General features: G+C 39.2%; 1 protein-coding gene across 2 annotated transcripts in view; it reads left to right on the forward strand.

The window, feature by feature from the left end:
- Positions 1–13,028, forward strand: part of HCFC2 (host cell factor C2) — a 32,813-nt gene that overhangs the window by 5,101 nt on the left and 14,684 nt on the right. For both annotated transcript variants that reach the window (XM_080935789.1, XM_080935790.1), the window contains exons 4-9: positions 3,658–3,866; positions 4,598–4,682; positions 6,489–6,595; positions 6,706–6,894; positions 10,659–10,826; positions 11,322–11,374. In XM_080935789.1, the coding sequence (XP_080791915.1) occupies positions 3,658–3,866; positions 4,598–4,682; positions 6,489–6,595; positions 6,706–6,894; positions 10,659–10,826; positions 11,322–11,374 (811 nt within the window). The remainder of the gene's footprint in view (positions 1–3,657; positions 3,867–4,597; positions 4,683–6,488; positions 6,596–6,705; positions 6,895–10,658; positions 10,827–11,321; positions 11,375–13,028) is intronic.

Raw genomic sequence — 13,028 nt, forward strand, 5'->3', positions numbered from 1 at the left:
TTGAAACCCAGTCATGCCCTCATTCATTGAATTATTGCCTTTGATGACTTTTATGTTAAAACAGCAGTTCCACCGTTCAGTCCCAACACTGCCAAAATACCACTCCCCCAAAAATCCTTAGCAGAGGTGAATTGTTTCCACAGACTTTAAGGCCCCCACAGTCTCAAATGTCTATTACCTGTCTCTTCACAGAGAACGTTTGCTTGCTTCTCCGTTAGATTTCATTGTTGCATTGATGTAATTACCTTTCTGTCATTTATGATGGCATTTGCTGTCAGTTCCTGGCATATGTCTTTGGTAAGAATAAAGACTTTTTAAAAATTTACATTTTTATCTAGTTTTATTATTTCTCTCCCCTTTAAAATAATTTAAATTAGTTTGTGGTGGTGAATTTATTTTTTCAAATAAATTTTAAATTCTATTATTAGTCTTTGAAATGTAAGTTGTGTTTATTCCTAATACCTAATTACATATCACTGTGGTTACAGAGTTATTCCATGGTTTGCTGAAATGACATTTCTAGCATGGTGTGTGTGTGTACATGTTTCATAGACACACACACACACACACACACACACACACACATACACACACACACATACATAAACACACACACACCATACCCATGGAATTCTGTGTTAAAGTTTGATCTTAGATGGATATGGTGGCCATGCTTTTAATTATAGCCCCTGAGAAGCAGAGTCAGTCACATCTTGTGTGTTTGAGGTTAGCCTGGTCTATACAGAGAGACCCTGTCTAAACAAGCCAAGAAACAAACAAACAAACACTTGATCTTCGTTTGGATGTTTTTTGTTTTTTTTTTTTTTTTTTTTTTTTTTTTTTTTAGTTGTTTCTTTTGATATCACTTAGGGTGGATCTTTAAATAATGTTTATTGTTTTATGTGTTTGGATGTTTTGTCTGCATGTATGTCTGTACATGTGTGTCTGGTATATACAAGTAGAAGCCAGAAGCGAGTTTCAGATTCCTGGTTGTGAGCCTCCCTGAGGGTCTTCTGGAAGAGCATCCAGTGTTCTGGTCTGCCAAGCTCCTTCCAGCCCTAGAGTGGATCTGTTTAAAGAACTAGTTTACTAAATGCTTTCCATATATAGTGCTTTCCTTATTTCCCCTTTTCTTGTTTGCTTTTGATTTATTGTTTTTCTCTGTTTTCCTCTGTTATATTTGATAATTCTGTCTCACTAAGCTGTTCAGAAATAATCACACTTAAATGGAAATTATCTTGTCATTTTGGGACTAAGTTGGTGTAACTGCCACATGGATTTTTGTTGTTGTTTGTTGATGATATAAAGTCACCATGAAACACATGAAGCTTCAGCAGCCTCAGGTTTGTTTTTTGTTTTTTGTTTTTCTTTTTTTTCTTGTTCCACTTGAAACAGTTCTAGTTTACAAAAGCGAAAAGAGTCAAATAGCTGAGGGCTCTTCACAAGCTTGCTAGCATGCTGTCACGTTTGCCTAGCTGCCTTACCTGCACACACACACTTTGAAGTTTCAGGCATTGTGAAACATCATCCTTAAATATCTCAGCATGCTTCTTTTAGATTTTTTATTCTTCTGAGGAAGGGCGTATCTGCTCTGGCTGTCCTGAAACTTGCTTTGTAGACCAGGGTGGCCTCAAACTCAGAGATCCACCTGTCTCTGCTTCCTGAGTGGTAGGTTAACTGATTTGTTTTTAATTATATGTGTATGGTATGTCTGTGTGGCTGGAATGCCCAGTGAGGTCAGAGGTGTCTGCTCTCCTTGCAGCTGGCGTTATGGGTGTTTGTGGGCCACTGGGTGAATTCATGTCCCTTGGAAGAATAGTATATGTTCTTAATCATTGAGCCATCTCTGGTCCCTAAACTTTGAATTTTTTTTTTCTGAAATGTTTTGCTTTCCTTCCTCATACTTGAGTAAAATATTAATAGGAAGTTGAGTGGGTTGACATTTTGGAATTGGAAGATAACTCAGCAGGCTAAGCTTCTTGTCTTGTCAGTTGGAGGACCTTGGGTTTGGATGTCCAGAACCTAAATAAAAAGCTAGGTGGGTGTGGTGGACATTATGTAATCCCAGCTGATAGGAGGCAGAAATAGCAAAACTCTGAGCAAGACTTTTTCTTGCCAAAACAAACCCAAGTTTCAGGTTCAGGGACAGACTACCTCAATTATAAAAGGCAGAGAGTGATTGGGGGGGCACCTACTGCTATTTTCTTATTTATGCATGCACACATATATGTACCCACATGCATGTGTACCACATGTACATGCATTTGCAAAGAAAACAAAAATTGTGTTAAAAATGTGTCACAGATTAATAGAAGTTTTTCAAGAAAAGAAGCTGGTTAGAACAAATGTAATGCCAGTTTCTAAATTAAAGACACAGTTTAGGACATTGCTGTGACATTTTATAGTGCACATAGAAGGTTGCAAAGCAGTGCTTATTTCATAAAGCAGTGTCTTCAAATATTTGCCAAAATAGTGTCCATAATGACTGTTCTGGTATTTAGTGCGGTGTAATAAACTAATGATACAAAGTAGTAACTTTTATTGTGTTCACAGACACTGTAAGTAAGATGATTAGGGCATAGAAGAGATGGCTGAACTCTTTAGTGGGAAAACTTCAGTGGTTATCCTCAACTGAGGTAGGTAGCTGAAGGATAGATTCAATTGGACTATTACCTATCATGCCTACAAATGGCTATTTTTTTGAAACAGGGTCTCATATATATATATCCCTGGCTGGCTCTGGATTATGTATCCAAGAGTAACCTTGAGACTGCTGAGATTATAGGCATGTGCCACCTTGGGCTATGCATTACTGAAGATTGAACTCAGGACTTCCTGGATGCTGGCCAAGCCCTCCAGCACCTGAGCTGCACACCTAGACCTCAGGTGGTCTGTTGCAGATGGTGGTTGAGAATGTATGGCTTTTTGCAACCCAGCCTTGCCATGTCTTCTTGTTCAGAGCAGTCCCAGATCAGTCTAAAACAAAGGGGAGAGGAACCTCATCTCATGAGGGAAAGACTATCAGATGTTTGGGACTGTGTTTTAAAGCCACCAGTGTTGGCATTGATAAGAGTATGGGCCAGATGTTTTGTATTTTCACTATTAAATCATAGCAGGCACCCAGGACATAGGAGAATTTGATAAGTGTGTATGAAGTGAGTATCTGGAAGTCTTTTCCTTCTTAGTGTCCTTCCATACTATGTATATTTTTTTTTTACAATAGGCATATGGTAGACATTTTTTCTTTTCAAAAACGTGTGTTTTGTCGTGAGTTTATTACACTGTGTGCATGTAGGTTCCTTTAGAGGAAAGAAAGGGGCATCAGATCCTCTGTAACTGGAGTTCCAGGTACTTATAGCCACCAGATGTCAGCACTAAGAACACAACTTGAGTCTTCCTCCAGAGCGGTAAGCGCTCTTAGCTACTAAGCCATCTCTTAAGCCCCCTTTTCTTTTTCTCTCCCTTTTTTGGGATAGGGTGTTTCTGTGTGGTTCATACTGACCGGAACCCATGGTCATCCTGCTTAAAACTTCTGAGGACTGAGATTGCAGCCATGAACCACTATGTGGCTAGCATATATTAGGCTTATGAATCAAAATAAAAAGCAAATAAAACATATATCATCTGAATGTTTTAATTTCTTTTGTGATATCCTAGGTATTTAAATGATTTCTATGAGTTGGAGCTACAGCATGGTTCTGGTGTTGTGGGCTGGAGCATTCCAGCCACCAAAGGCATTGTGCCTTCTCCAAGAGAATCCCACACTGCTATTATATATTGTAAAAAAGACTCTGGGAGTCCTAAGATGTATGTTTTTGGTGGAATGTGCGGTGCTCGTCTGGATGACCTATGGCAGCTTGATTTAGGTAATCTTCATTTGACTGAGGAGTTCTTTATGATTAGCAAAAGATAGTTTTAATGTATTCGGTTCTTTTGTTTAAATGTCTGCCAAGTTGCACTAAGATTTTAGTCAGCATTTATAGTCTTAGGAACAGATGAGACATAATAATTTTGAGCAAATGAATGTTCAGTTATGGTAGTAATTTTCCTCCTCTGATATCACCATCAGTCTTGGTTTGTCTCGAATGGCCCAGCTTTGTGCCTGCTGTTCTGTGCAGTTGTCCATGGTGCCCTCTGTCACCAGAGCAGTATCTGGGTAGGTTGCTGATCTGTGTGCTTGTCTTCCTTTGGAAGCACGGATTTCACAACATATGCTAACCAGTGGGAACCCTGAGGGCAGTTCTTTCTGAAGGGATTCTAGAAGCAAGCAATAGGAAATATGCTTCTCTTTGACTCTCTTATAAATTGTGCTCTTATTTAAAACTTAAAATCAAATATTATTTGCAGCTCAAAATGAATGATGCAATAAGCACACATTTTCAATATAAATGTTAAATTTATGCATAAATAGATTTCTGATTGGCAGTTTTTGTGGTGTGGATGAATTTAATCTAAAACATTTAAATCTTTTGATTTATTTTGATTTGAAGCATTTTTTTTATTTTAATATTTTTCTTGTTCTATTTTTTAAGTATGTAAATTGAGACGATTTTCTATTATTAGATCAAATTCCTGATTTGCTTATTTTCATTTCTAGAAACTATGTCATGGTCAAAACCAGAAACTAAAGGGACAGTGCCACTCCCACGAAGCCTTCATACAGCCAGTGTCATAGGAAACAAGTATGGCTTTTATTTGTTGTTTGTCTTTTTATTTTTACCAACTTGAAAGATTCATACAAAAAAAGTAAAGATTCAGCTTTCTTAGAAACAGATTACCAAACTTAATAGTCCCCCATGTGTTAAAGTAATGTGTCTATGGGAGCAGAAACACCTGCACACCATTATCTGTCACTGCTGCCTGTGATACCTATGTAGCTTCCGCTGTGACTTTCCTGGTATGGGTGTCATAACTGTCAGCAGGCTTTGCTAAGCTGCTTTGTCCTCTCTGTGGTTACATTCCAAGCAGCCTCCTGGTGGCTCACATCCTTCACTCCAACCCCAGTGAGTCAGATGCCTCTGCTGGCCTCCTCGGGCAGAAAGCACACATGTGATGCTTATGCACACATGCAGGAAAAACACCTATACACATGAAATAAAGTATGTTCTAGAGAGAATTCTTTCTCATTGGCAGTGTCAGCCTGGGAGAGCAGGGCCTAAAAACAAGGTGGACTAAATTCTCAGCAATAGCCAACTTTCTTCAGAGCACCAGAAAATTTATACCTGTGGGTTAAGAAGATCACATGAGTGTTCAATCACAAGGAAAAACCACATGTGGCAAAACATATTTTTTTCATACAGGCATATAAATAACAACAGCTGAAGTAAACTGTCCGCTATACCCGGAAGGAGCGTGAGCACACATTCCAAGAACATTTGTGTGTTTTGAAGAAACTCAAGTCTCAAGACTCCTGTTTTCTTGGAGTTTTCCCAGATGCACTCAGAGTTCTCACACTGCTCCACTCCTGGACTGTGTTCCAACAAGAACCTTTGGGTTCTGGGAAAAAGTTTAAGCTTACTTATTTATCTGTTTTACCAGTGCTGCAGTTTGAACTGAGAGGCTTATAAGTATCTCATAAATGTCCTACCACAGAGCTATATTACCAAACCTTTTTCCTTTTTTTTTTTTTTTTCCATTTGAAGACCAAGTTTCACTGACTTGTCCAGGCAGGCCTTTAACTTGTGATCTTCCTGCCTCAGCCTCCCTGAGTAGCTGACTTGTAAGTCCGCACTATCAGGCTTCTGGAGCAAGGTTTCACCGCAGTCTCCCGTGCAGTTGGAACTGTAGGCATCCACAGCCTCGCCAGGCTAAAAGCTGTTATAGTTAAATCATGGCAGTGACCAAGGTTATATGACATTTCACCTTTTTTGGCTGCTGTGTTAGCTACTTTTTGTTGATGTGATTAAAATACCCTGAGAAGAGCAACTTAGGAAGGAAGGGCAAATTCTGCTCACAGTTTGAGGTGAGGGTCCACTGCTTGGGGGAAGTCAGTGTGTCTGCTGTCAAGAACGAGAGAGAGATGGGTGCTTGTGCTTACTGTATTATAAGACACTGGTCTCAGGCATACTAGAGTTCAAACATTCTTCACTTCAGTTTTCTTGCCAAAGTATAATTCTGATTCATTACTGCTTTAAAAAACTGTCAGCTCTCTCTGGTTACTGTTCTGCTGCTGCAACAGGCTTTTGTTTCATTTCCCAGTGTGCCCTTAAACTCATGGCTTCAAATAATTCTTATCTTCCCAAGTACCCATGACTTTAGATGTGTACCATCCTGACTTAGAATAGTAAATGCTTACAAAAAACAAAACCCAAACCATTTAATTCATTTCCTTATTTATAGTATTTGTAGTATATAGGGAGTGAGTGGTTCTGAAGTTTAAATCAACAAATAAAATTAAGTTCATTCTTTCTGGTCCAAAAAGTAAAGTTAAATCACTTAAAAAGTTTTTGGTTTTTTTTTTTTTTTTTTTTTTTGTTGTTGTTGTCTAGAATGTACATTTTTGGTGGATGGGTTCCACATAAAGGTGAAAATACTGAGAATTCTCCCCATGATTGTGAATGGAGATGTACCAGCTCATTTTCTTACCTAAATCTAGGTGAGTCTTTGGAAACTGACTCATTGACGTGGTGTCTGTTAATAAAGTAATTTTTGTTATTTTGCTACTTAAGAGCAGTAGTGGAGTCATGGGTGTTCCTTTCTTTTTAGATACGGCAGAGTGGACTACTCTAGTATCAGATTCTCAGGAAGATAAAAAAAATTTAAGGCCAAGACCGAGAGCGGGACACTGTGCTGTTGCAATTGGCACTCGATTATACTTCTGGAGTGGAAGAGATGGCTACAAAAAAGCTCTCAACAGTCAGGTCTGCTGCAAGGACCTGTGGTATCTTGATACCGGTAGGTAAGAGTGCTTAAGTAAGTTCAAACTGTAGGAGCTCAGTGTCTGTGTCTAAGGATACAAAGGGAATATCATTTCTTCTCTTTCTTAGAACTAGAAATAGGTGGATAAATGTGTATGACTACTCCTCACTCCAAAGAAGTATATTACTTCTCTCTCCCTGAGGCAGTCAGTACTTAATTACTGAGCCATCTCTCTTTCTAATAACTTTTATTGGTCATTGTATTGTTGAAATCTAATGTCATTTTTTGTTGGGCTTTGTTTCAGAAGGCAATTAATGACTTACCAGTTTGATTCAGTGTAACTTTTTAAAAATACTTTTCATGGAGAAGTATTTTACTTTACTGTAAAGGATAATTTATTCCAGTTAATGAGGATTATCTTTTGTGGGACTGGAGAAGTGGTTCAGCAGTTAAGAGCTCATTCCCTTCCTAGCATCCTCATGAGGCAGTTGTGTAACTCCATCCCCAGGGCATTGGGCACCTTCTTCTGAACTTCGTGTCTATGCTCACTTGCACACAGGACTCACTTGCACACAGGGCTCACTTGCACACAGGGCTTACTTGCACACAGGGCTCACTTGCACACAGGGCTCACTTGCACACAGGGCTCACTTGCACACAGGGCTCACTTGCACACAAGGGCTCACTTGCACACAGGGCTCACATGCTCATAGAGATCACATGCACATGGAGAGAGTGATGGGTTCCATCATGGTATTTTCATACATATCGTAATGCTTTTCTCTAATTCTCCTCCCCTGAAGATTAACTGCCTTTTCAGAGACAGAGTCTTATATATCCCAGCTGGCCTCGAACTCACTATATGGCCAGTGATAAACTTTTAAGTCCCTAGTGTTGACATTAAAGTGTGCAAACAGCATTCTTGATTTTTGTGGTGCTTTTGTACACAAAAAGTTGATTATTAGAAAGTTGGGAAAAACAATGGACAAAACAACTAACCTGGAGACTCAGTGTTTTCATGAAAAGAACACACTGGCAAAGAGAAAGAGATAGAGAAAATCCAGTTTGCTGATTTGTCTTTTAAATTGAGATTTACATATTTACTATTTATACTAGTTAGATAAAACACCATGACCACATCAACTTGGGAAGAAAGGCATTATTTGGCTTACACTTCAATATTGATACCCCAAATGAAAGGAAATCAGGGCGGGAACCTGAAGGGCAGGAACTGATGCAGAGGCCATGGAAGGATGCTACTTATTGGCTTGCTTCCCCATGGATTGTTCAGCCTGCTTTATCATAGATCTAGTACCACCAACCCATGGATGGCACACCCATAATGGGCTGGGCCCTCCCACATTGAGCACTAAGTCAGCGTGGGAGAGAATGATCTATGGTTGGATCCCATGGAGGCGTTTCCTTATTGAGGCTCCCACCTTTCAGATGACTTTAGCTTGTGCTGAGTTAGCATAAAACCAACCTGGATGTGGATAATACAAAGACAAGCTTTAGCTCATTGTTTAATTGGGTTGTTTGTTTTCTTGTTACTAGGTTTTTAAGTTTTTTTGTATTTTCTAGACAACAATTCATTATAGATGACAAAGGCTTTCTGCTGCTCTGTGGGCAGCTCCTTACTCAATTAACACTTTGTAGAAATTATCCATGCAGTCACATTTGTTGATAATTGCTTTATTTTCTGAGTGACTGGACTCCTGTTTAAAAGTCCTTACCTATACCTGCGACTTGAGATGTCTTCCTACATTTTCCTCTGGTGTTTTCCCAGCTTTCAGATTTGGTTCTTGTTTTTTTTTTTTTTAAGGTTTATTTTATGTTCATTGGTGTTTGCCTGTATGTATGTCTACCTCTGGGTGTCGAATCTCCTGGAACTGGAGTTACAAACAGTTATGAGCTGCCATGTTGGTGCTGGGAATTGAAGCTGGGCCCTCTGGAAGAACAACCAGTGCTCTTAACTACTGAGCCATCCCTTCAGTCCCAGTTTTGGTTCTTTTTAGCATAATGACATTTTTACACCACCCCACCTCCACCCCATCTTTTGGAATTTCTTTTTTTTTAATTCCTGCAATTTTTAAATCTTATGATGCTGGTAGCTTGTTTCTGTTTGTTTATTTAGAGAGAGTCTTCCATTATAACCCAAGAGGCCTCAAATTTGCAATTCTCCTGCCTTAGGTAGTACCCCACTATTCTTTTTTTGGTGCATATTTGTTTGCTTGTTAAAGAAGGTTTTATTTTTATTATTTTGAATTATCTGTAGGTATGTGGTCTAAATTTTAGTATGTTCAAGCGAGTGCAGGTGCCTGCAGAAGCCAGAGGCATCTGATCCCCTGGAATGGGCGCTAGCACACCACTGGGTGACTGGGAAGTAAGCTCAGGTGTTCTCTAGCCATCTCCTCGGCTCTGCAGACCTGGTAGCTGTGCTGAAGACTCACTGCGCCCTTTCAGTCTGGAAACTAGTTGTTTAGTTTCATAGAAATTTATTTCAGGATTTTCAGTTTTTAAAATTCTCTTCATATCTTCTGTCTTAAAATGTGTTTGGTCTACTCCCTAAACCTCTCCAAATGTTTGCTTTTATTCAAACTTTCTTTGACAAGTAAAAATAGCTTAGATTATTAATGGGATGTTGGAGGACTTTATATGGGATTTGTTGAAGGTACTAGGTCATATAGTAAATATTTCAGGCTATATGGGTCCCCTAATTCACCTTGAAGTATGAAAGTAACCCTAGGCAAAATACATTAACAAATGAGTTCTGCTGTTTTTCAGCAAACTTGTTCAGGAAACAAGTTTGGACTGGCTCTGGCCAGTATATTGCTGCTCCTTAGTAAAAAGACGTGAGGCTGGAAAGATAGGTGACTCTGCAGTTTAAGAGTAAGCAGCTCTCCCTGAGGGCAGCATGGCACCTCACAGCATCTGTAACTCCAGTTCCAGGAATCTGACACCTTCTGGCCTGTGTGCTCAGGCATGCACAGATATACACGAAGGCTTTATTCCTATGTATACTATAAACATGAAATGATGATTAAAATATCTTTAAAAGATAATATTTTAAAATAAAGTCAATAATGGGCTTGCTGAGCTACAAGATTTGTAGACTGCAAATCACAAAGATGAATTTGCTTAGCTAACTATCAAAAGCTGGGAACATACTTTTCTCTGCGTGAAGATTACTCACACCCTAGGTATACATAGATGATAGGACCAAAAGATACTGTATATAGAATCTTCAGTCTTAAAGATCTGTTACTTGTTGTGGAAATGTTAGCAATATTTTAAACCAAGGTTATGTGCTTTGGGTAATACTGATTTTGTTAAAGGGTATTAAAACTTAGTATTTGTCTAAAGTATATCCAAGTCATTTTTCCTAACAACAGTGTTTCTAGCCATGCATGCTGTTGGTCGAAAAATGGTTCTTTAAATTAAAAAAATTAAAATTTGTAAAGGTAAAATAGCAAAGCAGTAATTATATAACACTCAGTTACACCCCTCAGCCTTTTAGACAAGATTAGTCATGTTTAGTGTAGACCTTCAGGTTTCTAGGATTAAACATTTTCATTCTGAGTCTAATTCCTCAAGTAGTCTGGTGCTGGAGTGTGTATTTCATGGGAGTCTGGATAGAATGAGAACTGCACAGCACTGTGATCGCACTGACTGGCTTCATGAGTCTGTTCAGTCAGCGTGCAGTGCCCATGCTAGACTTCTCAAAGCTTCTGTACACCAAAACTACTGGCAAGATACTGATGCATTTGAAACAAAAGGATTTTATGGATATTTTTCTTTAGAGAAACCTCCAGCGCCATCACAAGTCCAGTTAATCAAAGCTACTACCAACTCTTTCCATGTCAAGTGGGACGAGGTGCCTACGGTTGAGGGCTACCTTCTGCAGCTGAACACTGATTTGACGTACCAAGCTACATCCTCTGATTCTTCAGCAGCACCAAATATGCTAGGTAAAATACGTGTCATGCTTACAGAATGCATCTGCTCACGTGCTTTTAAATCCCACCGCAGAAAATCCTGTGGTTATGCTTGGTTCAGGACGATGTGTGAATTCTAACCTATCCTGATACATACCTGGTAAGCCAGCTCTCTGAACATGTTTTACTGTTTGTCGTGGTAGAACTCAGAAAGGTACATAGACTTCATTCTGGTTCAGTTTTAAAATTTATAGTACTTGAGTTCCAGAAATGTTTTTAATTAGCTTTCAGAAATACTTTACTGTTTTTTTTTTTAAGTGTTTTTAACTGAATAGACCCTTGGAAAATAATTACATTTGTTACAGTCTTCATGAAGGAGTTCAGCAACTATTAAGTAAACTATTATGAAATCAGCTAAACTTGAGTAAAGATGATACTTTAATCTTTAGCATGTCTATTACAAATATTTATGACATATTTATGGATGCTAATGAAGAGCACATCAGTGTGAACTTTCTCATCCCACAGGAGGCAGGACGGACCCTCACAGACAAGGCAGTAATAGCATCCTTCATAACAGTGTAAGTCGAAGCGTCTGTGACGACAGATGAGTACTTCTGGCTGGAGGCCCAGTTGTTGTTGACATTTTTCTGTCTATTACTCCGAATAAGTGATTACTCCTGGCTTTATATGAGACTCGTCTCGGAGATGTCCAGGCAGCTCTGCTCTCACAGGGATGAGGAGGAGGCTCAGTAGTGCTTTGGTGGCGTACATGGGACCCTGGATTCTCTCTCTAGCCACAGAAATAAAAGGAAAAAAATTCACAGGCTTATTGTGACGGAAGCCTGAAGTGAATTTTCTTGTTACAAAGAGAAGCTTGGTTTCATTGCATACAACATTGGATGAATAGAATCTACTCAAATTGATACTTATGAGCCAGGGATGGTGGTGCATGTCTGTATTCCCAGCATTGGAGAGGTGGAGTCAGAGCGTTCAGAACGTCAAGGGCAGCCTCAGCTATACTGTTGAGTTCAGAGCTAGCCTGAACTACACAAAACCCTGTTTCAACCAAAGCACATTTTATATGTTTATATTGTGACATTCCTAGATAGCATAATACATTAATTCTGAATCTATAAAATATCATTTAAGTATACTTTCATAGTTTACTCTATATTTCATTTACCAAAGAATATCAGTAGCTAAACTGAACAGCTACGAGCTTACTTATTCTTTATGAAGTAGTCATGGCAAGTATTTGTGTAAGATACTGGCTCAGCTTATTAATGTTCTTTAGTTTCTTCTGGTAGTCTGCTGTTGATACCTGTGGATCTTTTTCATGGAACGGACTGAGATGAGGTATATGCCTATTCTGAGCATGACTGGGGACCAAGAGTAGGAGAAAACACTGTAGTTGTCCAGGAAGGAGGTCTCACAAGTTTTGTTTATATAGTTTGTAAGTAGCCTATTTCAGTAGACAAACTATATTTATATTATGTGTACAAAGGTGTCATGAATATTATATGTTATATGTGTCTGTGTGTATTATAAGCTATGTATACATTAAGGTACTGTTGTCCCTTCCTGTTCTTGGATCTTGCTAAAGATGACTCCTTTAAACCATTCTAGATTTCTTTCAGTATCTAACAGTATCCTCCTAAATGAAGTCATAGTTGGGTGTGGTACCACACCTTTAATCTCAGCAATCAGGAAGCATAGGTAGGTGGATCCCTGTGAGTTCAAGGCCAGCTCAGTCTACTTAGTAAGTTCCAGTGTAGCTAGGGCTGCATAGCGAGACCCTGTCTCAAAAACCAAAGCAGAAGAACAGCAACGATAAGTAAAATCCTTATTCCACCATGCCTTTACTTTCTAGCTTTAGATCACTTCTCTTCACGGAGAAGATGAGGAAACTGGGTGGTGGATAGTGCTTGTAACCCCATCCTAGAGAGGCAGGTGTCCTAGGCCAGCCCTCCAAGCCTCCTTGGCAAATTGTAGGCCAGTGAGACTCCATCTCTTAAAAACACAGGACAGCCTTCTTGAGGAAGTACAGCCAAGGCTTTCTCTGGTCTCCATACACATGTGTAGACACGTTCACATGCACAAACACACTCACACATACAGGAAAAATAACGAAAGGTGAAAACTTGGTGATCTCTCTCTGTTGTAAGACCCCTCGGAGTCTGAGCTCAGGAGCGTGACCCACAGAACACAATTAGACAATAGACCACTGTAATA

The sequence above is a fragment of the Micromys minutus genome (assembly GCF_963924665.1).
Source record: "Micromys minutus genome assembly, chromosome: 22".
Lineage (NCBI taxonomy): Eukaryota > Metazoa > Chordata > Mammalia > Rodentia > Muridae > Micromys > Micromys minutus.